This window comes from Erythrolamprus reginae, chromosome 2 (genome assembly GCF_031021105.1).
Source record: "Erythrolamprus reginae isolate rEryReg1 chromosome 2, rEryReg1.hap1, whole genome shotgun sequence".
NCBI lineage: Eukaryota > Metazoa > Chordata > Lepidosauria > Squamata > Dipsadidae > Erythrolamprus > Erythrolamprus reginae.
The window spans coordinates 92,939,813-92,962,803 of NC_091951.1; the positions used below are offsets into that span (position 1 = coordinate 92,939,813).

Below are 22,991 nucleotides of genomic sequence, written 5' to 3' on the forward strand. Positions count from 1 at the left end.
AAGAATGATCCTCAAAATTCTAGTGGTTGCAAGGCCCTTGTGGTCATGTGAACAAAATTTGGGCCTGCCTACATTTATAATCCCCTCCCCATTATCATTATCATCTTCAACTGCCTCACTTCTGGTTCACCATCCTGGCCACTTGGGGGAAATGTGGCTGTGGAAATTTCCATAGCCTAGTGGGTGAGAACTATGGGTGGGTGGGTGCTACACAGTAGGCTCAAGTCCTTCTTTTGTGTACCAGCCAGGACCTTTTAATTTTTTTTTTTTGCAGGCCTGCCAGGACGTCCTTTTGTTTGCCTGCCAAGGCCTCCTTTTACATGGCAGCCAGGTCCTTCTTTTGCATGCTAGTCATGACCTCTTCTTGCTTTGTTTTGTTTTTTTGTAAAAGAATGGCCCAGTCAGCACACAAAAGGCCAGTGCAAAAAAAAGAGAGAACCTGACTAGTGCATGAAAAAAGGCTGGCCCGAATGAAGGCCTCAGCTGAACCAGCACGAAAGGAGGCCCAGAATGCTGTGGTGACACGTGGTGTGGAAGATGTGGGCAGGGCTGGAGAGTGGGGGAGCAGCTGGTGGTGTCGGTGGATGGATGGACAATCAAAAGGGCAGAGAAGGGAGAGAGAAGTGGATTGGGGCAGTTGAAATGGAGGCAATCCATTGCCTCCTTCCAAAAATGGCTTGGATTCACCCAACAATCGTGGGATTTCTCCAACGACATCAGTCGGGAGTACTGTACACAAATTGCCATTGCTAAGTGGAACAGCCACATGATATTTCATTTAACGAGAGCATCACTGAAAAATATTGTAAAGTTGCCAGTCCCAATTAGAGTTATTAGGTGACGATTAATTCTTTATTTACGTGAAAGGAAAAAGGAAAACATGGGGGACCTTGTTTTTAAACAAATGGAAACCATGTGTTCCACATATGTTTTGGGTTGCCTTTTTTCCCTTCTTTATCTCTCCTGTATCTCCATTATTCCTAATGAATATACAGTATGAGTAAATATTGGCTGTTCTTCAAATTAGTTCACAGGGAAACTATTGGGCCAATTCCATCCCATTTCCAGCATAGATTTAGAGCCAAACTGAAGATTGTGCCAAGCAATTAAAAAAATTGCCTCATGGTACATGGGAACAAAATGGCCGTGCATCATCCTACATTCATACAACAACCACTGGAACTAACTTTTGAAGTGACCATGTGAGCTTCTGGAAGCTTATCTGTTGGAAACAATAAACTTGGTATGTGCTTTCACATGCTGTAGAGCAGTGTTTCCTAATCTTGACAACTTGAAGATATGGACTTCAACTCCCAGAATTCTCCAGCCAACATTTGCTGGCTGGGAATTCTGGGAGTTGAAGTCCAGCTATCTTCAAGTTTTCAAGGTTGGGAAACACTGCTGTAGAACATCCATTTCTAAGCATTTGTACTGCCGCACTATTTTATTTTATTTATTTATTTTGTCCAATACAAAATAATACACAATGAAGGTTATAGAGGATATAGTAGAGAAGAAATACGAGATATAAGAGAGACTATAGGACAAGGGATGGAAGGCACTCTAGTGCGCTTATGTACGCTCCTTACTGACCTCTTAGGAATCTGGAGAGGTCAACCGTGGATAGTCTAAGGGTAAAATGTTGGGGGTTAGGGGATGATACTACAGAGTCCAGTAATGAGTTCCACACTTCAACAACCCGATTACTAAAGTCATATTTTTTACAGTCAAGTTTGGAGCGGTTAATATTAAGCTTGAATCTGTTGTGTGCTCTTGTGTTGTTGTGGTTGAAGCTGAAGTAGTCTTTGACAGGTAGCCACTAGACGTGGCTCTAAATGTCTCTTCATGTTTCACATACAGAGGGAATCCTGAAGGGAAAAAACCCTCTTCTGAAGCTCTTTGCACTGGAACAAAATACCTCAGATAGTATTATTTGCATTTGGGGGAGATGTTTAATCATTTGTTTAATAAACAGATATTTATTATCTTCCTTTTGTTTTTATTTCCAGGTTTTCTGGCCAGCTTCTAATGAGCAGGTGAAGCATTGCAGGCTGGCTGGGAAGAATCCTGAGGTAAATAAACTTTTCAGGCCCATGATTTGAGCGATCAATAAGCAAGCTGAAGTCTTTGGACCTGTAAAGCCCCCTTTTGCAAACTGTGAAGAACTGCAGCACACTGAATAAATGAATGAATGATTCTAGTATAATTGTGGAATGAATTGTTATGGAAGTTTTTTAAAATTAGAATTTTAAGGTTTTTAAAAAAACGTATATTAATTGGATTATTTATTACTCATAAACAAGCTGCCCAAATCTTCGGAGAGGGACGGCATACAAATCCAATTAAACGTAAACTTAAACTCAGTTGCAAAAGGCCAATTTTCAGGAGCTCATTTTTTCCTCTAATTATTTCTTAGGATTGGTGTGATAGACATCTGTTCCTCCTCCTTTTGAATCCGCCCAATGTCATCTGCTTTGCCACACAGTTTAGCCAGTGGCTGAAACAATGGAACTCTATTGGATAAGGAATATAATGTGTTTAAGCTCTTCACTGGGGTCACTGTTATTGGCTTGTGTAACATTAGTAAGATCCATCCTGGGCTTTCCAGCTACAAAGTACAAATGAAGAATGCCAGGCAGATACCACAAAGAGTCTTCCCCCTGGGCATGGAAGAGTTGATGGATTATCTGGGCAGCATCCAAAGTGCTGAAGTGCGAACAATTCAAACGGACATGCTGTAAACCAGTGTTTCTCAACCTTAGCAACTTTAAAATGTGTGGACGCTGCCTGGGGAATTACGGAAGTTGAACTTCATGCAGCTTAAAGTTGCCAAGGTTAAGAAACACTACTGCAGACTGATTACATGTATGTAACGTTAGGCAAATAATCTTCCACTCAAATGGCATTTACCTTTTTTATCTTTGATTGTACTCTAAATCTGCTGTAGGCAATGTCTCAATCCTCTGGAGTAGATCTGGGAGGTCAATGGGATGCCAAATTAAAGATACATCTCATTTGCTGGGAGATGCTGTTCTCTTAGCAAATACATCTAATCGGGTGATATCTGTTAGGTTCGGAACTGATGACAACCAATGATACAGATTTTTTTTTTCGCCCATGGAAAGAGTGTTCAGGTGAAACATAATTTGTTCAAGTATAATCTATCCATCTTTCTCTACTTTCCAGACAGAATGTGCCAATTTCATTCGCTTTCTGCAGCGTTTCAACCACACTCATGTGTTTGCCTGTGGAACTGGCTCCTATCAACCTGTGTGTGCCTTCATCCAACTCAAAGCTGGAGCAAAGGTGAGTTTCGTCCACCAGGCTGGTAGTATAAACCACTAGCATGAAGCAAAAGCTCTTGAGCAGTAAATTCTATATGCCCTACTATAGATGTACTGTCGGCCCATCTATTTTCTCTCTTGCTCTCAACCTTGAGTCTACGGAGAGGGGTGGCATACAAATCTAATAAATAGATAGATAGATAGATAGATAGATAGATAGATAGATAGATAGATAAACAAACAAACAAAGAAACAAACAAACAGTTAATGTTTGCAACTGTTGTTTTAATCTTTATGTATGCATGCAAGAAAAACAAGAGGTAAATTGTTACTCACTCTCCCACCAGGCCCAATCATTCCCCTGAAAATTATAAGAGCCCCTACGACCTTCTTGTCAAGCTTGGCTCAGAAAATGACCTGAGCATCCATCCATGCCTCCTTTTGAGATCAATGAGCAAACTCTTAACATTTACAGACATTTTCTTGGTAATCAATCTCCTCTGTAATGATTCTGCCCTCTTTCCTCTTCCTCCACTGAATACAAGTCCTGCAATCTCCTTGCCTGGTTTGGCTCCATAGATGTCCATCAGTCTCCATCCTGTGTTAAGGTTCTCTTTTAGCATTAGTATAATAATAAAAAAATTAAAATAAAACATTATTCCCTTTTATTGTTATACGTCACCTAGAGTAGTCCCATAGTGAGAAAGGTGGCAAATAAATTTAACAAATAAATAAATAAAAGGAAAGGAAAAATAATGTATAGCATACGGTACATTTCTTAACAATCATATTCCCCAACCTGCTTCATTACATGACAGAATGTAATTAAATCCTGATTTATTTTTTATTCTTTTTATAAAAAACCTAATCTGGGTGGAATAGGTAAAGATAGGTAAATGTCAGCTGTCACATTAATGCATATTAGCGGAATATGATTTTTTAAAAAAATTATTTATTTATTATTGCAATTTCTGATTTACTGAAATCAGTAAGTCAGAAATCCCATATTTCAGGTTTGGATGATTTATCATTCAAACTTCTAAAACTTAATCCTTTCTATGTTCAAAGAACAATGATGCTTCACTGTGAGAAAAAATGGTTACAATTATGGGGTATCATCTGTTCACCTGTCTCCTGTTCAGGAAGTCTAAAGGTGCCTTTTTGAACCACTGAGCCTTTTCTTTTGATGGGCCTCCAATTCCTTAATGCTTTTCTTACTCTTTAAACCAAACTGAAGTGATTTCTTATTGCAGGAATCAGGAATATTAACTATGCAGCTGATGACCCACTCCACAGAATCTGGGAGAGGCAAATGTCCATATAGCCCCCATGAGCATTTTGCAGGACAGCTAATAGGTAAGAACAGAAAGCTACAACAGAAACCTAGACAATGTAGTCATAGGAAGAGCCCACACACCATCTCTGCATGTGTGTATATAGCTATGAAATAGCTTTCCCTAACATGGTAATGTCTAGATATGTTGGATCGCCTCTCCTAAAACAGCACGGCTATTGACTTTGTTGATTGAGAAATACAGGACACGTGGTCCTATCCACACAAGTATTATCAGGTTGGGGCAGTTATTAAAAGTAACTTTGACAATGTATATATGTATTACTCATCCATTCAATAGAGATTTCTGTTGTATTTTTCGCATGATACCACTTCTTATCTCAGGAAACACTTCTTCTGTTGAAAGCCAGGAGAAAGGCACCAGCTGTATGCTAGCTCACTTTACTTTCCCCACACTAAATATACAGATTAAAATTATAAGGTAAATCCTTTTGTGTGGTGTGCATGCAAGGCAGATATTTATATGCATAAACAATAGTACGTTGGTACTCAACTGCTTTGAAACGCATCGAATTTGGTACTCAATACATTTTGATGTGAAAATTTAGTCCAGGTACTCATCATTTGTTTGGTACTCAAAGCACAAGCTAGAACTTGTCGGTGTTGATTGCCTCACTATTAGTGATGGGTGAACCCAACGGTGTTTGGGTTTGGCAAGTTCGGACGAACTTTACGCAAAATTCGGCCGAACCTGAACTGAACCCGAACTCAAACCTGAATGGGGAATCTCTCCCACGAAAAGATTCTGGGGACGGAGCTTTGACGTCACAGGCAGGTTGCTAAGGACGCCAAGGTGATCACTTTCTGGATTCCATGGAATTCAGGAAGTGATCACCTTGGCGTCCTTAGCAACCTGCCGGTGACGTCAAAGCTCCGAACGCCAGACAAGACCCCGAACTTTGAAAAAATTTCAGGTTCGTGTTTGGCATATCGAACACCGCAAAATTCGGTACGGACCCGAATTGTGCGGGTTCGGTTCGCCCATCACTACTCACTACATTATTCCTTATAGGAAAAATCTTTTTGGTACTCAGCATTTTTAGTACTCACTGTGCCTCAGAAAACCAATTAGCGATGAGTTCTGAGGTATCACTGTACATAAAACATAGTCTATTCATAAGCATACACCATGCATTGATCTAGTGATTTATGAATGACACTGATAAATGCACATATATAAAAGAAAGTATACAAGAGAAAGAAGATGCAAGTACTTTATCTATGGATTTCTCTCCTGGGTTTCCTAGATGGGGAACTTTATTCAGGCACTTCCACTGACTTCATGGGAAGCAATGCTGCTTTCTTCCGAACCCATCTTGACAGGCCTGAACAAAACTACATCAGGACAGAGCAAAACCAAGATGATTGGTTAAATGGTATGTAAGGGAGATTACGTCTGTTTGTTTGTTTGTTTGTTTGTTTGTTTGTTTGTTTGTTGCTTGTTTAATCAAATTTCTATGCTGCCCAAATCTCCAGGGACTCAGACTGGCTCACAACAAAAACAGGTATAAATCAATATATAAGTTTCAGTTTGAAATAGTTACAGTCATCCATACATTCATGGGCTGACCTCGCTAATCATCCCCCTGAGGTCAATGATCCCAGCCTATCGGTAAAGCCAGGTCTTTACAACTTTCCGGAAGGCCAATGAAGTGGGGTTAGTGCAGATCTCAGGAGACATCTGGTTCCAGAGAGTCGGGGCCACTACAAAGAAGGCTCACTCCTGTGGACCCGCCAGCCAACACTGTTTAGCTGACAGGACCCAAAGAAGGCCAACCCTGTGGGCTCTTACCAGTCGCTAGGAGGTATGTGATAGAAGGCAATCTTGCAGATACTCTGGCACTGAAACATGTACGGCTTTAAAGGCAATAACCAACACTTTGAATTGTGATTAGAGACCAATAGGAAGCCAGTACAGCTTGCGTAGAATTGGTGTAGTGTGGGTGTATCTAGGGGTACCCATAACAGCTCGTGCAACTGCCACTCCGAGTCCTCGGAGAGGGGCGGCATACAAATCTAATAAAGTATTATTATTATTATTATTATTATTATTATTATTATTATTATTATTATTATTATTATGTCAGTACAACACAGCAAACAAGATCACTATGCTGGATTTTGTATTTCATCACCAGTCGGGCGCTTCCCAAGCATCTAGGACTGCGTGAAGTAGCGGCGAATTATGTTTGCCGATCCCAGTAAAGCGGCCTTTTGCAATTGACAGATGGAGATTTTGTCAATTCCGATGGTTTTCAAATGTCCGCTGAGATCCTTTGGCACTGTGCCCAGCGTGCCAAGTACCACTGGGACCACTTTCACTGGCTTATGTCAGAGTCGTTGCAGCTCGATTTTTAGATCTTCGTATTTCACTAATTTCTCTAGCTGCTTCTCCTCAATTCTGCTGTCTCCTGGGAGTGCGATGTCGATGATTCATACTTTCTTTTTCTCCACGATCACAATGTCTGGTGTGTTATGCTTCAGAATTCGGTCAGTCGGAAGTCGGAAGTCCCACAGTAATTTTTCTTGCTCATTTTCGACCACTTTTTCGGGCTTATGATCCCACCAGTTCTTTGCCACTGGTAAATGGTAGCTCCAGCACAAGTTCCAGTGGATCATCATTATTATTATTATTATTATTATTATTATTATTATTATTATTATTTTATTATTATTATTATTATTATTATTATTATTATTATTGACCAACTGTAGTCTCTGAACACTCTTCAGGAGTAGCCCATGTAGAGCACATGTTTAGAAAACTCTAATTTTAAAACACTGTTATTTAGTGAACATGCATACCCCCCAGCTATTCTTACGGACTCCTGGCAGTTTGCATAGCAGTCATAAAAACATAAACATCAAGAGTAAAATAGGAGAAATACAGAAAGGAAAAAAAAATCCTTTAAAATATATAAATAACCATTACAATTATACAAGAATACTAATAGTGAAACAATCTGATCTGCTACAGAAAAAATTGATTCTCACTTTTTCTGGAAGGCTGTCACTAAAAAGATCATTCTAGCATTGGGAATTACAGACGGCTATTCTATAATCTTTTTAAAATCCCTGGATGAAAAATATTTTCTGGCAACATAAAAATGGAGAACCACCACCAGCAGCTTCTCCAGAAAAGATCATCTCAGCTGGAAAATCTCAGTTTAGAGCAGAGCAGTGATACCATTGGCACTTTTAACATCAAGCTATATAGCAGTGATGGAGAACCTATGGCACAGGTACCACAGTTGGCACGTGGAGCCATATCTGCTGGCACATGAGCCATTGCCCCAGCTAAGCTCCAACGTGCATGTGTATGCCGGCCAGATGATTTTGGCTTGCACAGAGGCTCGGGGGGGGGGGCGTTTTTGGCTTTCAGAGAGCCACCAGACAATGGGGGAGGGCAAAACATGAGCCTACTTGACCCACCAGAAGTTGGGAAATAACCCTAACCCTAGGAGGGGTGGGAAAAGCTGTTTTTGCCCTCCCCAGGCAATGAATTGTGGGTGTGGGCACTCGCACATGTGTGATAGCACACATGCACAATCTTTCAGCACCCGAGGATAAAAAGGTTCACCATCACTGCTATATAGAGTTTTATCAATAAAAATTGATACTTGGAATTGCATCCAGAAATCTATTGCAATATGCATTCTTTTAATAGAGGAAATAGGCAGTTTAGATCTGAATATCCTTCCTTGCAGAGCCGGTGTTTATTGAGGCCCATGCCATTCCTGATACTTACAGCCACGAGGATGATAAAGTGTACATCTTTTTCCGGGAAACTGCAGTGGAAGCTGGACAGTGGGAAAAAAGGCGTATCCATGCTCGTGTAGCTCGCATCTGCAAGGTGAGCCATAAATGCTGTCTGAATATTTTCTGGGAAGCAAGCTCTTTCTGAACAAAGGCACTTATCCCCCAGCAAAAGATACTTAGCACTATAGATTCAATTAAGCATCTCTGTAGATACTATGGTACACAGTACTGCTTCTGGAAGGTGGATGTCAGCTACCAGCAGACAGTGTCAGCTCATCATGGCTAAAATAAAAGTTTCCTACATTGGAGGCATTCAGTCTGAATTTTGCTCCAGCTTTCTGAAACACAGCTGGGAATTTTGCCAGAGGTCTTTCATAATGCAGAATTAGTACTCTAAGTCAAAATAGCTACATGTTGACAGGGTGTCTGCGATTGTTCAGGCATTCTGAAATCTAGAGCGTGAAAGTCATGACATCACTCAAATGATGACTGCCTTTACAGGGTAGTTGAGTGTGACTTTCAGTCAGGGCAAAGCTTTTTTTGCATACAATTGCATGTTTGTTGGTCTCTCTGTAAGCCAAAGGCCTACATGAATAAGCAAGCTCTTGATTCTTGTGACTTCTTTCTTGCAAATATCTGTGCTCAACCTACAAGTAGCTACCAGAAGCTCACATAATTTAAGGGATGTCAACATGGCGAATGTTTACAGATCCAAGTGAGTTTTCTTAAAACACAAGAAGGTGAATGCTGTCCAGCCATTAATAGAGAGACAGAAGTGAATGGTGCCGATTTAAGCACACACCTGGATGAAACATGCACTGGAAAGATGTTCAAATTCCCTTAATTTAACTCTGCACCATTTCTGTAGGAAAAAGCAGTAAAAGTACAGTGGTTCTAAGTAGCCACCTCTCTATTAATGGTTGGACAGCATTCACCACCTGGTGTTTTAAGAAAGCCCACATGGAACGATCAACACAATGCAATGGATGCATTCAAAGCAATCACTGAAGAGTACCAGAGAGCAGAAGTGGATGGATTTGAAAACTGTGCTTGACCTATTCCTGCTTCTATTTTGGCAGAATGATATTGGCGGGAAGCATAGTCTTATCAATCGCTGGACCACTTTTCTTAAAGCACGGCTGATCTGCTCTATCCCAGGTCTCCAGGGCACCGAAACACATTTTGATCAGCTGGGTAAGGCTATTTGCATGTTAAGAGCTGCCATTTCTAGAATAGAGCCTGTGATTACAAAGTGGGTGGGGGTGCGGAATTATTCAAAGCTCTTCCCTAAATTGCGTGTGTCCTGCTGTATTTTAGAAGATGTCTTCCTCCTTCAAACACGTAACAAACAGAACCCTCTGGTTTATGGCCTCTTCACCATTTCCAGGTAAGCAGAAATATTTACAATGAATATGACATCAGAAAAGAGTTGCTTTTGCCCATGGATCATCAGGAATGAGAATAGTGCTTAATATACTACTGTATTTTTCAGAGTATAAGGTGCACCAGAATATAAGACACACCTTAGTTTTTGTGGAGGAAACTAAGGAAAAGAATCTGCTTACCAGGTATTCATCTGGCTAGCGTCCTTAGTCTGGTCAGCTTCAGCACATTGTTTTACCCCTTGGTTAGGGCTTTAAAACAACTTTATTTGGAGAGAGTAACAATGAAAGAGCTTGCAAGTGGGTAAGAACTGGGAACATCATTAGCACCTGGTTAGGGCTGGAAAGAAACTTATTTGGAGCAAGTTAGAGCAATAGAAAAAACTCTGCAAAGACTTAGAGCTTGGAAAACATTGTTTGCAGAGAGTAACAATGAAAGAACCTGTAAGGTAAGAGCTGGGAAGATCGTTAGCACCTAGTTAGGGCTGGAGGGAAAAGTTTTGAAAAAAGCTACATTCAGAGTATAAGATGCACCTGAATTTTAAGCCTCTTTTAGGGGGGGGGGAAAGGTGCATCTTATACTCCAAAAATATAGTAATAGTATAGGTTTTCCTGCTTTAGCAGGGGGTTGGACTAGAAGGCTTCCAAGGTCCCTTCCAACTCTGTTATTCTGTTATTTCAATTATAGATGGCATGTACATTAATCCATCTGAATGACTTTGAACTGATACACTGAAACAGGATTCTGTTGTAGCTCTTTCACGTTCCTGCAGAAATGGCGCCTGTCACCATTCCAGGCTGGATGAAGCTGAGCAGAGGATTTCATGCAGTTTTTAAGGCAGGGAAGAACTAAGGCAGTGATTCCCATGCGTTGCCTCTCAGCTCCCATAATCTTCAGCTTTAAGGAATGACCTGGAAGAAAATTGATGAGAACAAAGACCCCCTGTTAAAGATGAGAGAGCAGGGAGAATGGTTTTGAAATAAAATGGCTTTCTGAAGGTCATCTTCTCTTAAGGCAGTGTTTCCCAACCAGTGTGCCGCGGCACACTAGTGTGCCGCGGGACATGGTCAGGTGTGCCGCGAGCCCAGCCTGGCTGGAGCTTCCCTGGCGGTGACGGCGTGAGCTTTTGGGGTCCAGTGGGAGGGCACCAGCCACTGTTGCTTCTAAGCTGCGTGGCCGGGCGCCCGCACAGCCATTAGGACCCCCCCCCCACAGAAACTTTTGAAGTGGCGCAAAGCCACGCAGTCCTGAATCGCTCCTTTCTCCGGCCAGCAATGTCTGCTGCCTAGGAAAGTGGCGCATTTGAAAAACACGCGTTTTTAAAGCGCGCCGCTTTCCCAGGCAGCCGGCTTGCTGGCCGGAGAAGCAAGCGATCCGGGACTGTGTGGCTTTGCGCCGTGATGACAACAACGGTGCCGTGATGGCTTTCAAGCGCCGCCCTTCGTGGCGCCCCACCACCCGTTCCTGCAGGTAGAAGTCAGGCGGGGTACCGGGAGGCGGAGGCGGTGCGTGGTCGGGCGCTGAGCGACATGGACACCTGGGAGGGCGAAGGGGTGGATGTGGCTGCTGCCTCTTACGCGGAGGCGGAGGCGGAGTCCGTGCTGGGGCTGCTAATCCAGGGGGTCACAGACCAGCAAGCCGCCCTCCACTCTCTCTGCTCTCTCTCTCTCTTTCTCTCTCTGTTGCTGGTGTGGTGCACGAGAGAGAAAGAGGGAGAGAAAAAGGAGGAGAGAAAGCAAGAGAGAAAGAGAGAGAAGTAAAAGCAAGAGAGAAATCAAGAGGGAGAGAGAAAGCAAGGAAGAGAGAGAGAGAGAAAGAGTGTGTGTGAGAGAGAAAGCAGGAGAGAAAGAAAGAAAGAGAGGGAGAAAAAAAGAAAGCAAGAAATAGAGAAAAAGAGAGGAAGAGCGAGAGAGAGAGAGAGAAAGAGAGAAAGAAAGAGAGAAAGAGAAAGAGAGAAGGAAAGCAAGAGAGAGAAAGAGAGAGAAAGCAAGAGAGAGAGAAAGAGAAAGCAAGAGAGAGAGAAAGAGAAAGAGTGTGTGTGAGAGAGAAAGCAAGAGAAAGAAAGCAAGAAAGAGAAAGAGAGAGAGAGAGAGAAAGAAAGAAAGAGAGAGAGAAAGCAAGAGAGAAAGAGAAAGAGGGAAGGAAAGTAAGAGAGAGAGAAAGAGAGAAAGCAAGGGAGAGAGAGAGAAAGCAAGGGAGAAAGAGAATAAAAGAGAGAGTAAGAGAGAGAGAGAGAGAGAATGCAAGAGAAAGAGAGAAAGAGGGAGGGAAGGAGGGAGAGAGAAAGAGCAAAAAAGAGAGGAAGGAAGGAAGAAAGAGGGATGGAGAGAGAGGGAGAAAGAAAGAGGGAGGGAGAAATAGGGTGAAAGGGAGGAAGAGAGGGTTTTTTGTCCAAACCTTTTTAGCCCTCCCCCCCAATGTTCCCCAGGATTTTGTAAATGTGAATAATGTGCCGCGGCTCAAAAAAGGTTGGGAAACACTGTCTTAAGGCCACCTCAGGCATTCATCTTTCAATTTCATGACCTTTAAGTCAGTTAGAAAGTCCTTTCTAAGGCAGAAATCTTTCAAAGGCAGAATTGTGCAAAGAAATATCTCTTGGGCTGATTCCATCAGTATCAATACTCTCCATCTCCCTACATTATTCTTTTCTTTCCCAGTGGCATTTTTAGTGGTTCTGCAGTGTGTGTTTATTCCCTGGCAGCCATTCGAGCTACCTTCAATGGACCTTTTGCACACAAGGAAGGCTTTGATTATCAGTGGGCTGAATATAAAGGAAGGATCCCTTACCCTCGTCCTGGAACAGTATGTACATAAAACTTCCCTTAGTCACTTTTTCCTCTAACTTGTTCGTATCCTGGGGAAAATATTTGCTGCCGCTCAGAGTTAGATTATTTGCCCCCCAGAGGCAGAGTAAAGACGCTGAGACATATATTGTGGATTAAGGGTCATTTATTAATTATCATAAATTTAAATGACTTTAAATAAATTTAAATACGTAACTTTGAATATTTAATTCAAAACAGACTAAGGACCTGCAGAGCCAAACTAACGGGGCGGAAATTCCTACCATAACATTCCTTGGCAACATTGGGCAAGAACTCCTTGCTGAACCAGGTGGAGGTACCACCTTCACCTGGATCAAACCACGCCCCTTCGTCGTGTGGGAGGAATTCACCCTCCAATCCCCGGGGGAGATTGGATCCTGTGATTCCCATGGACATCCTCTCTCCAATCCCCGACGTTGCTCAAACCTCTAGTTCCTGGAGAGAGGCGGTCCATCACCCTTAAAGAATGCCCGAAAGGAGCATGCGCAGTTGCTTCTAATTGCCCATTTCCGCCCCCAACCTGCCACGGAAGGGGGGTCAGATCTCAATTTTGGCCCCCCCCGACCCCCACCCAGCCTCCTAAACTAGTTCCTGGAGGCGCCTCTGCAGGTCCGACAGGAAAATGGCATTCCCCTCATCTGAGAGGAGAACGCCGTCGGCCCGGTAGAGCCAGGGGGTTCCAAATTTTATCAGGGGATGCTTCACTACACCCCCCCCCAAACTCCCCCACCACCCTTCCAATGGCCTGGTTGACCCTTAACCTGGCCTTGTTCACAGCTTTAGGTCAGATAGCATTCCGCCAGACCAGTCTGGGGAGAATCTCAGACCACACTATGCGTGTGCCTGGATATGCAGTGGTGATGGCCTGCAGATCTTCGCGAGCCTGGATGCTCACCGCCAAGCCACTCAAAACACCGAGGTCATTGCACCCGAGGTGGATCACCAGCAACTCGGGGGCTCTCCCGGACTGACACTGCTCAAAAAACAGGGGTCAGAGCCCCTCCCAGCGCATTCCCCTGCGGCCCATCCAGACGACGTCCATCCTGGCGCCCAGGGAAAGCTGCGATCCGACAGGAGATCTCGCAGCAAAATAGCCGGCCCAAAAGCCAAACCACGGGCCGGAAAACAGCAACGGCTGAAACAACAAACCAAACAATTAAAACGGCCAATACCCGGGTCTCTATCGGGGAAGCCTAACGTATGAACGGAAGGCTGCAGACCTCCAACAGCCGATGGCCATAATGTGGTGATCCGCGAAACCAGCAGTGGCGGCCGCGGTAGCAGCGCCTATCCGAAACGAATGTGTGCCAAACCTGGAGGGGTCAGCACCAACTTGTTCAAGGGCCCGGGTTGTAACGGCCCAGAGTTGGTATTTAGTCAAGGGAGCCCCTTCTAACCTTCTCCTAACCCGGAAATCACTACACGTGTCGGGAAACCGTTGAGCCTTGGCGATGAATGCTAGACCCGCCAACTTACCCTTAATGGTTTTGACAGTCAGACCACGCTGGTGTAACAGCACCCAGTTCTCCAACAACTGGTCGACTGGTATGGCCAAGCCTGCCTGTAACCCTTGCTAGCCCTGAACTCCAAAATTCCTTACCTGTCCTACGGTATGCAGCCCTGGTGCTTGGAGCTATTGGCAGCCTAATGGCCCGATCTGCCTCCTGCCTCCCTGGTTCTGTAGCCCCGCCAGGCTCCCTAAGATCCCTACAAATTCCTGCTGCCTGCCATTCGGCTGGCCACGGTGAATGGCGCCACCTTCCTCCTAGCATCACCTCAAAGCTAAGGAAACCCGAGGCATCGGAGTGCAATGGCAAGTCTGCTTGGAGAAGCAAATCTTGCTGCCAGAAGGAAATCCCGTTAAATCGGGCCAGGAATGTCTGCCATACCCGCAAGTCTTCTCTGGCCCCTGCATTGAGCTGCACACGATGATGGGGCGAGCTTAATCCCTGCATGGAGGAATACAGTCTGTGTAAAAACGCCCTACAGGGAGCAATTAACCGGCATGCAAAGTTAAGCAGCCCTGTGAGCTCCTAAAGCTGTTTGAGGGTTACCTTTTTACGGGGTGAATAGGCCGATATTCCCCTAGGGCTTTCTTGGGCACCACCCAGGGGGGGGACCCTCCTATTAGGCACGGGGGGGAGGGGCCCAGGACCCTCCCTTCGTCTACCTCTTTCTTAATCTTAGCTCTAACTAAATCGTCATTACCCAAAACTGACTTCAAATTCTTTGACATAAAGGCCTTACATGGACCCCGATAAGGGATACTAAAGCCTTCACAAAAGCCCCAAAGGATAGCAGCCGCCCTCTCTGGCGGGTGGTACCCTTACAGGAGTTCGGCCAAGCGCTCAAGCTTGACCGGACTGGGGCCCTTGCGTCGCAGGAACGGCTGGCTTACTTTTGTCCCTATTTCCACCGGGACGTGTGCACATGAGGATGGCATGGGAACCCCCACACTTACCGCAATCATGCCGGAACTTACAAGAGGAGCGTGCACAAGAGCCCTTGGCACTGTACTCAAAATAAAGCTGGGTGGTTCGAACACCCTGCCCCGCAGCAGCGCGGGGTGCAGCCGGCTCCTCCTCCATTAGATGACCGCTATCGGTCCGCTGACCCGACCTGCTCTTACGGGTCGCCTGAAACCATAGGTCGGGCACTTCCCGATCCCAGGGGAGAGAAGGGTCAAAAGCCACCCTCATCCGGAATGCCTCATCATAGTTCTGCCAGGCATCCCCCTTGACCTCGAAGTATGCCATGGCAATGAGGTCGATGTATTTAAGTAGCGCCGTAGCCCTACCCGGTTCCTTTTGTATTATAACGGTGGCATAGGTCAAAAAGGCGTACAGCCAAAACCTGAAACTTCTGGGGACCTTGACCTTTTTGGCCCGATCGGTCCAAGCTTCCTCATCCCTCTCCTTCTTGGGAACCTCCCTATTTAACAGGGTATAGAGGTCGATATATTCTCCCCTCCAAATCTTATCCCTAATCGAGGGGTGCAAATGATATCCCAAGGGGGTTGATGGAAGGCCTACAGGCACCGCCCCCATGGCAGCAGCCATGGGGTCGGTCAAGGTGACCACACTGTTACTGGCCGTCCCTGCCACAGAAAAGGCCGCCACAAGGGAAGAAAAACCCGGCACTGTCACCGACCCAGCTACCCCAACAGGAGCTACCTGGGGCCCTCCACTGCCAGTCATGTTGAGCGATGACCCGGTTGGCCCCGAAGATCCGGGCAATGGTTGGAGCCACTGTGTGAGCCGCCCCGAGTCTTCGGAGAGGGGCGGCATACAAATCGAATAAATAATAATAATTTAAAAAAGTATTAGAAATACTACCCTGGCTCCCCCCCGCGGTGGACCCCGTGTTCACCATTGGCGCCCCAGCCGGGACCAAAGCCGGTTGCACGGTCGCACCCCAAACTTGGGAGCATACCGTAGGCGTGCTGGACCCCAAAGGGGGAGCCATGCCGGCTGGCCCCGCCGGGGGGGTTACGGTGGATAACCCCCATACAACCGGTGTGGGTGCAATGGATACTGACTCATCACTGCCATCCAATGGGGCCCCGAGGGCCCCGGCTGCCGAACTGGCATCCTGTACCCTCGGGTCGCTCTGGTCCGGAGCTGGATCTTGCGCATCCCTGCTGACAGGAGGGGCTCCCAACGCTGCCGAGGGCCTGGATCCGCTGTGTGCCCCAAAGGTGGCTTCCCAGCGGGCGTCCATCCGGTCCAGGTGATCTAGTAAAGCGGAAAAAGATTGAGCCGAGATACAGTGATCCCCGATCATTGCGAGGGTTCCGTTCCAGGACCCCCCGCAACGAGCGGGTTTTCGCGAAGTAGCGCTGCGGAAGTAAAAACACCATCTGCGCATGCGCAGATGGTGTTTTTACTTCCGCAGCGCTAGCGAGGAGCCGAAGATTGGGGGCGGCGCGGCTGTTTTAAAACGTTGCCGCCGGCATGGGGGGCTTCCTAGCAGCCCCCCAAACCCGGGTTGGGGGTCCGGGGGGTGCTGGCAAGCCCCCCATGCCGGCGGCGACGTTTTAAAACAGCCGCGCCGCCCCCAATCTTCGGCTCCTCGCTAGCGGGCAGGCAGGCGGCGGACAAGCCGTTCGCTGGCGCTCGCTCTCGCCGCTTTCCAGCTGAGTCCTGAAGCGAATTCGCTTCAGGACTCAGCTGGGAAGCGGCGAGAATGAACGGCGTGGGCGGGCGACGGGCGGGCGGCAGCGAGGAGTTTGCGTGGGCGGTGGGGAAACTCCTTGCTGATGCCCGCCGCTCGCCCTCCCGCCAGCAAGAGGGGGAAGACCCAGGGAAGCCGCCCAGCAGCTGATCTGCCCGGTGCCATCTACGCATGCGTGCCCATAGAAAAAAGGGCACACATGTGCAGATGGTGTTTTGACTTCCGGGTTGAAAAATCGCAAATTAGCCTGGTCGGGGACGCAATAACTGGGGGATCACTGTAATGGGTTCGGGGTCTGGGGTGGCTTGTCTGACAGGAGAGGGTTGCGCACGAAGGGTAGGAACTATCTCCCCCGCCTCCCTAGCCTGTAATGAAGGGACCCTCGCCCTCCGAGGGTGAGGACCCAGGGGGCCCTGGGTAGGGGCACGCCTCTTGGGAGCCATGTAGACAATCCCTCTAAAATCCCAGGGGTAAAGTTAAGATCGTAGGCTCAAACCAGGCCTGCTCACCCCCAGCCACCCGGAAGGGAGGTCTTGGGGTTCAGGAAACCCTGGGACACTGTTAACAGGGAAAAAACCTGGATGCCCCCACAACCCAGGCCAAGACACCCGAACGGGGGGTTAATTTAGCTGAGCTAATTTAGCTAATTTAGCTAATTTAATTTAGCTGAGCTAATCAATTAAAGACTTAATTAAATATTAATTATTAACTAAATATTAATTAAATAATTAATCAATCGAGAATTAACTCCACAAAATGTCCCAAATTAATATTAATATTAATATTAAATATTAATTATTAATTAAATATTAATTAAATAATTAATCGATTAATTAAAGAATTAACTCCACAAAATGCCTACTGGGTGAAGCCCCTTGGGCCTCGCTATACCCTATACCTTTGGGAAAGTGAGGGGGGGTTAAACTCCCCCTAAACGCGTGGGGGGGACTGTCTTACTAACCCCTGACGCAAACAAAATCCCGTTCCTCAATGAAATTTTTAAAATTAAATTACAGTGATCCCCCGAGTTTCGCGATCTCAATCTTTGCGAAACGCTATATCGCGATTTTTCCACCCGATGACGTCACTCCCTTCCTTTCTCATCTTTCTTTCTCTCTCTCTTTCTCTATCTTGCTTCTTCCTCTCTCACACTCTCTTCCTCCCTCTCTCATCTCTTTCTTTCCTTCTCTCTCTTTCTCTATCTCTCCCCCTCTTGCTCTCGAGCGGCAAGCGAGCAGCCGGGTGGGCGGGCGAACGGGCAAGCGGAGCGGCCGGCCAGGCGAACAGGCAAGCGAGCAGCCAGGCAGGCGGGCGAATGGGCAAGCGGAGCGGCCGGGCGGGCGGGCGAATGGGCAAGCGGAGTGTCCGGGCGGGCGGGCGAACGGGCAAGTGGAGCGGCCGGGCGGGCGGGCGAACGGGCAAGCGGAACGGCCGGGCGGGCGGGTGAACGGGCAAGCGGAACGGCCGGGCAGGCGGGTGAACGGGCAAGCGAGCGGGCGGGCGGGCGGGTGAACGGGCAAGCGGTAAGCGATCTTGGGGTTTCCCCTTTGCCTGGGCGGCGGGAAGACCCAGGGAAGGTTCCTTCGGCCGCCCAACAGCTGATCTGCTCCGCAGCGCGGCAGCAGCGAGGAGCCGAAGATGGGGTTTCCCCGTTGCCTGGGCAATGGGGAAACCCCATCTTCGGCTCCTCGCTACTGCCGCGCTGCGGAGCAGATCAGCTGTTGGGCGGCCGAAGGAACCTTCCCTGGGTCTTCCCCGCCGCCCACACGCAAACTCCACCATCTGCGCATGTGCGGCCATGAAAAAAAGGGTGCGCATGCGCAGATGGTGTTTTACTTCCGCACCGCTATATCACGAAAAATCAAGTTTCGCGAGGGGTCTTGGAACGGAACCCTCGCGAAACCCGAGGGATCACTGTAATTACAAAATAAATGAATAAATTAAAGAATCAGAGGCCAAAAGGCCTCTGACTCCCCAAAATGCCTACCGGGCGAGGCCTCTTAGGCCCCGCTACGATCTATACCCCCACACCCGTCGAGAGAGTAGGCTGCCCTACCCTCTCGTTCCCAAAGTAAAAGAAATAAATAGTAGAAAAGAGTCAGAGGCCCGCAAGCCCCTGACCCAGACAAGCCTGAAAAGGAGGCCTCGATAGGCTCCCACCACGTGGTCTGAAGATCGAGCAGCCAGCCTCTGGACGCTCTCCTGCTGTTCGCTGGCAAAGGCAATGGGGGTCCCTTCCAGATCGCCCTTTAAATAGGGCGATCTGGGACCCGGAAGGGCAAGCCGGCAGCGCGCTCTCATTGGCGCGCTGTCAGAAGCCGAACTTCCGGGTTCCGAATGAACCCGGAAGTGCTGAGCTCTGCAAAGAGCTGGCTCAGCGTCACCCCCCACCCTGTAGGCAATTTCAGCCGGCGGCTTTAAAACCGCCGGCTGGGCATTTCTGGGAGTTGTCTATTCCCATCTGGGCAACAAGGGCTCTTCAAGGCCTCTTTTCCCTGCATGATTCATTTCTGAGATGGCTAATCTGGGTCTGGGATCCACTTATGGGTTCCACAAATGGCCCTGAAGCAGTTTGTCCCAGGAAATGCCATTAATCTGTAAGTGGGGAGGTTTAAGAAAATGCAGAAGATTGTCACATCCTAGGAAAATGATTGTGCCATGATGCTGTCATAGAAGACAATTTATGAAAATTTGCACGCCTGAATTGTGATATTAGTAGATTTAGCTACCTTAAATCACAAGACTATGTTTTGGGGTGTTGACTGTTTGTTTGCTTGCTTGCTTGCTTGCTTGCTTGCTTGCTTGCTTGCTTGCTTGCTTGCTTGCTTGCTTGCTTGCTTGCTTGCTTGCTTGCTTGCTTGCTTGCTTGCTTGCTTGCTTGCTTGCTTGCTTGTTTATTCATTTTATTTGTTTGTTTGTTTATTTATTTAATTTGTATGCCGCCCCTCTCTGTGGACGTGGCTCATAACAAACATAGAATACATAATAAAACAATTTGATCCAATTAATAACAGTTAAAAGACTTTAAAACATCCTATAAGCTTTAAAACATTCAATTCTCATTCACTCAATCCATAGATCATTCTAAATACATTTGTTTCATTGGTCAGGGGGGGAGAGATCTAATGGCCCCAGGCATGATGGCAAAGATGAGTCTTCAAACTTTTTTGAAAAGCAAGGAGGGTGGGGGCAGGGCGAATCTCGGGGGGGGGGGTTTCCAGTGGGCCGGGGCCCCCCACAGAGAAGGCTCTTCCCCTAGGGGCCGCCAGTCGACATTGTCTGGTTGACGGGACCCTGAGAAGACCAACTCTGTGGGGCCTCACCAGATGCTGGGTGATACTTAATACTTCTGCACCATTCTTTTTTCAATGTCCTTCCTGTCAGTGTCCCAGTGAAACATATGACCCATTCCTGCAGTCAACCAAGGACTTCCCTGATGAAGTGATTAGCTTCATGCGTACTCATCATCTGATGTGGGACCCCATCTATCCACTCCACAGGAAGCCTGTTTTGATTAGAGTCAATGTGCCTTTCAATATCCGGCATCTGTTGGTGGACAGAGTGGAGACAGAGGCGGGACACGTTGATGTCCTCTTCCTTGGAACAGGTAGATGTTTTGAAGTCATGATTTGGGATGTGGTTTGACTTGTTCAACAGGCAAAGGAAAATGAAGAAAAAAACTAGAGGAGAACATTAAGTGTACAAGTCTCCATGTTCAAAATGCTTTCATGTGATCAGCAACACTATGGTTTTTCTAGGATTACTCACTTTCAACAGCAAATATTGCTTGGGACTTTAAAATAAAGGTGAGTTGAACCTGAGCCTGTTGTTGAGATGCAACAAATGGGGCAACAATTGGTTGATGATGATTTGAGAGAGACTACTTGTGGAAGCATTACCTTTACATTTGTACAATAGAAGGAAAATCATATCATCTTTGATTGTTTTGTTAGTATGAGCATTGCCACTGCCATTATTATGGTTGGTGGCAGAGTCAGACAAATGTTTAGACAGGATTTGGCATTTTTATACACCTTTGGAGCCCTTCCCCCCAAATTAGCATAGGAAGTTATTGTCTGATGGTGTTAGAGATATTGCTACATGATGTAAGCTGTTCTAAATAATGCTGCCATCTGCAATTGACTGATGGTGATTTTGTCAACACAGATGGTGTTGAAATGATCTCCAGATTTATTTTTATTATTTATTTTATTAATTGGATTTATATGCCGCCCCTCTGCAAAGACTCGGGACGGCTTACAACATATAAAAAGAAACAACAAATGCAATAGCTAAATCCAATTAATTAAAACTAAGCAAACAATCTAAAATCCCCAGTTATGTTAAAAATCAGTCATACCCATTCAAACAACAGCCCTACAAACATTTGTCGGCCAGGAGGCTGAGATCTAATCACCCCAAGCCTGGTGGCATAAAAGTTTGGGAATTGCACACATGTATTTTTGCTTATTATTATTATTATTATTATTATTATTATTATTATTATTATTGTTGTTGTTGTTGTTGTTATTATCATTATTATCATCATTATTATTATTTATTAGATTTGTATGCCGCCCTTCTACGAAAACTTGGGGTGGCTATGTTTGCTGCTGCTTCTTTGTTTTTGCCACAGTCATTCTACTTCTACTTTCAAATCTTTGTACAGTGATACCTTGTCTCACAAGCTTAATTGGTTCCGGGACAAGGTTCTTAAGATGAAAAGTTTGTAAGATGAAACAATGTTTCCCATAGAAATCAATGGAAAAGCGATTAATGCGTGCAAGCCCAAAATTCACCCCTTTTGCCAGCCAAAGCACCCATTTTTGCACTGCTGGGATTGCCCTGAGGCTCCCCTCCATGGGAAACCCCACCTAAGGACCTCTGTGTTTTTGCGATGCTGCGATTTCACTGAGGCTCCCCTCGCTGGGAAACCCCACCTCTGGACTTCCGTTGCCAGTGAAGCGCCTATTTTTGCACTGCTGGGACTCCCCTGCTGGGATTCCCCTGCAGCATCACAAAAACATGGAAGTCCAGAGGTGGGGTTTCCCAGCGAGGGGAGCCTCAGGGGGATCCCAGCAGTGCAAAAATGGGTGCTTCGCTGGCAATGGAAGTCCAGAGGTGGAGCATCCCAGGGGCAGCGGTGGGTTTGTAAGGTGAAAATAGTTTGTAAGAAGAGGCAAAAAAATCTTAAACCCCAGGTTTGTATCTCGAAAAGTTTGTATGATGAGGCGTTTGTAAGATGAGGTATCACTGTATTTGTCATTTCCTCCATTTCTTTCTCTTCTGTTCTCCTATCTCCAGGAGACAGCTTACATCATGCAGCAATATCTCTGATTAAAAAAATTAAAGAAGTTGCCTGATTTTTATTTTATTTCATTTTTTGCTCTGGAATTACCTTCTCCCCACTCTTTTTTCTTCCAATGGTTGTAGAAGGATCCCAGTGATGAACAGTGTCACCCTGCCTTCATTGCTTCAGAAAAACAATACAGTTCTGCTTTGATTTCTGCTTTTCCTTCTCCTTTATTTACAAGCTTAGCACACATCTATCTTGGCCCAGGGTATCAGTTGGGATTGTTTGTGCACTTCAGTACTATTTAATTGCTTCAGAGGCCTGGTTACAATTCCCTTGTTTAATTGAAATTAAATGGTACCTCTTTGAGCCAGACTATTGAAGTATTCACAGAGCCACTAAGACATCAAATTCATTGTAAGCAATTAATTGCTGCCACTTTAAAATCTATTAAAAACATAAAACACTGCTAAAATGATAGAATTTCCTTTTCAACCAAAAAATATAAAAGCATCCGTTCATTGCATTATGCCTAACAAAATAGATGTTGGGGTGTTACTTGGAACCCTGACATTAGGACTACTTCACAAAGGCGTAAAACGCAGCAAAGAAAATGACATAAAGATGTTGTTCACATACGATCAATCTTGAACCCAGAACTATTTCTCCAGAAAAGCTATGATAGGAGTAGAAAAATGTATAAAACGAGTAACAAAATGATCCTAATTCTGAAATACATTCATTGCATTGTGGTCCCTGCAGAATGACATAGCATAAGAAAGCATATTAGATGAAATTAATGTTTACAAACTTTTAAAAATTTAAAACATTCTGGAAAATAACCAAAATCACATAATTCAAATGCTTTGATGAATGAAAATATGTTCAGTTTGCCCCTAAATTGTTCTAAAATTGGCTTG

At 45.7% G+C, this 22,991-nt stretch overlaps 1 protein-coding gene across 1 annotated transcript in view; it reads left to right on the top strand.

The window, feature by feature from the left end:
* The window catches only part of LOC139158486 (semaphorin-3D-like), a 36,813-nt gene that overhangs the window by 5,752 nt on the left and 8,070 nt on the right, over nt 1–22,991 (top strand). Inside the window, exons 3-11 of the mRNA XM_070735799.1 lie at nt 2,010–2,072; nt 3,187–3,306; nt 4,538–4,640; nt 5,886–6,014; nt 8,346–8,491; nt 9,477–9,591; nt 9,715–9,784; nt 12,438–12,582; nt 20,163–20,385. Of these exons, the coding sequence (XP_070591900.1) occupies nt 2,010–2,072; nt 3,187–3,306; nt 4,538–4,640; nt 5,886–6,014; nt 8,346–8,491; nt 9,477–9,591; nt 9,715–9,784; nt 12,438–12,582; nt 20,163–20,385 (1,114 nt within the window). The remainder of the gene's footprint in view (nt 1–2,009; nt 2,073–3,186; nt 3,307–4,537; nt 4,641–5,885; nt 6,015–8,345; nt 8,492–9,476; nt 9,592–9,714; nt 9,785–12,437; nt 12,583–20,162; nt 20,386–22,991) is intronic.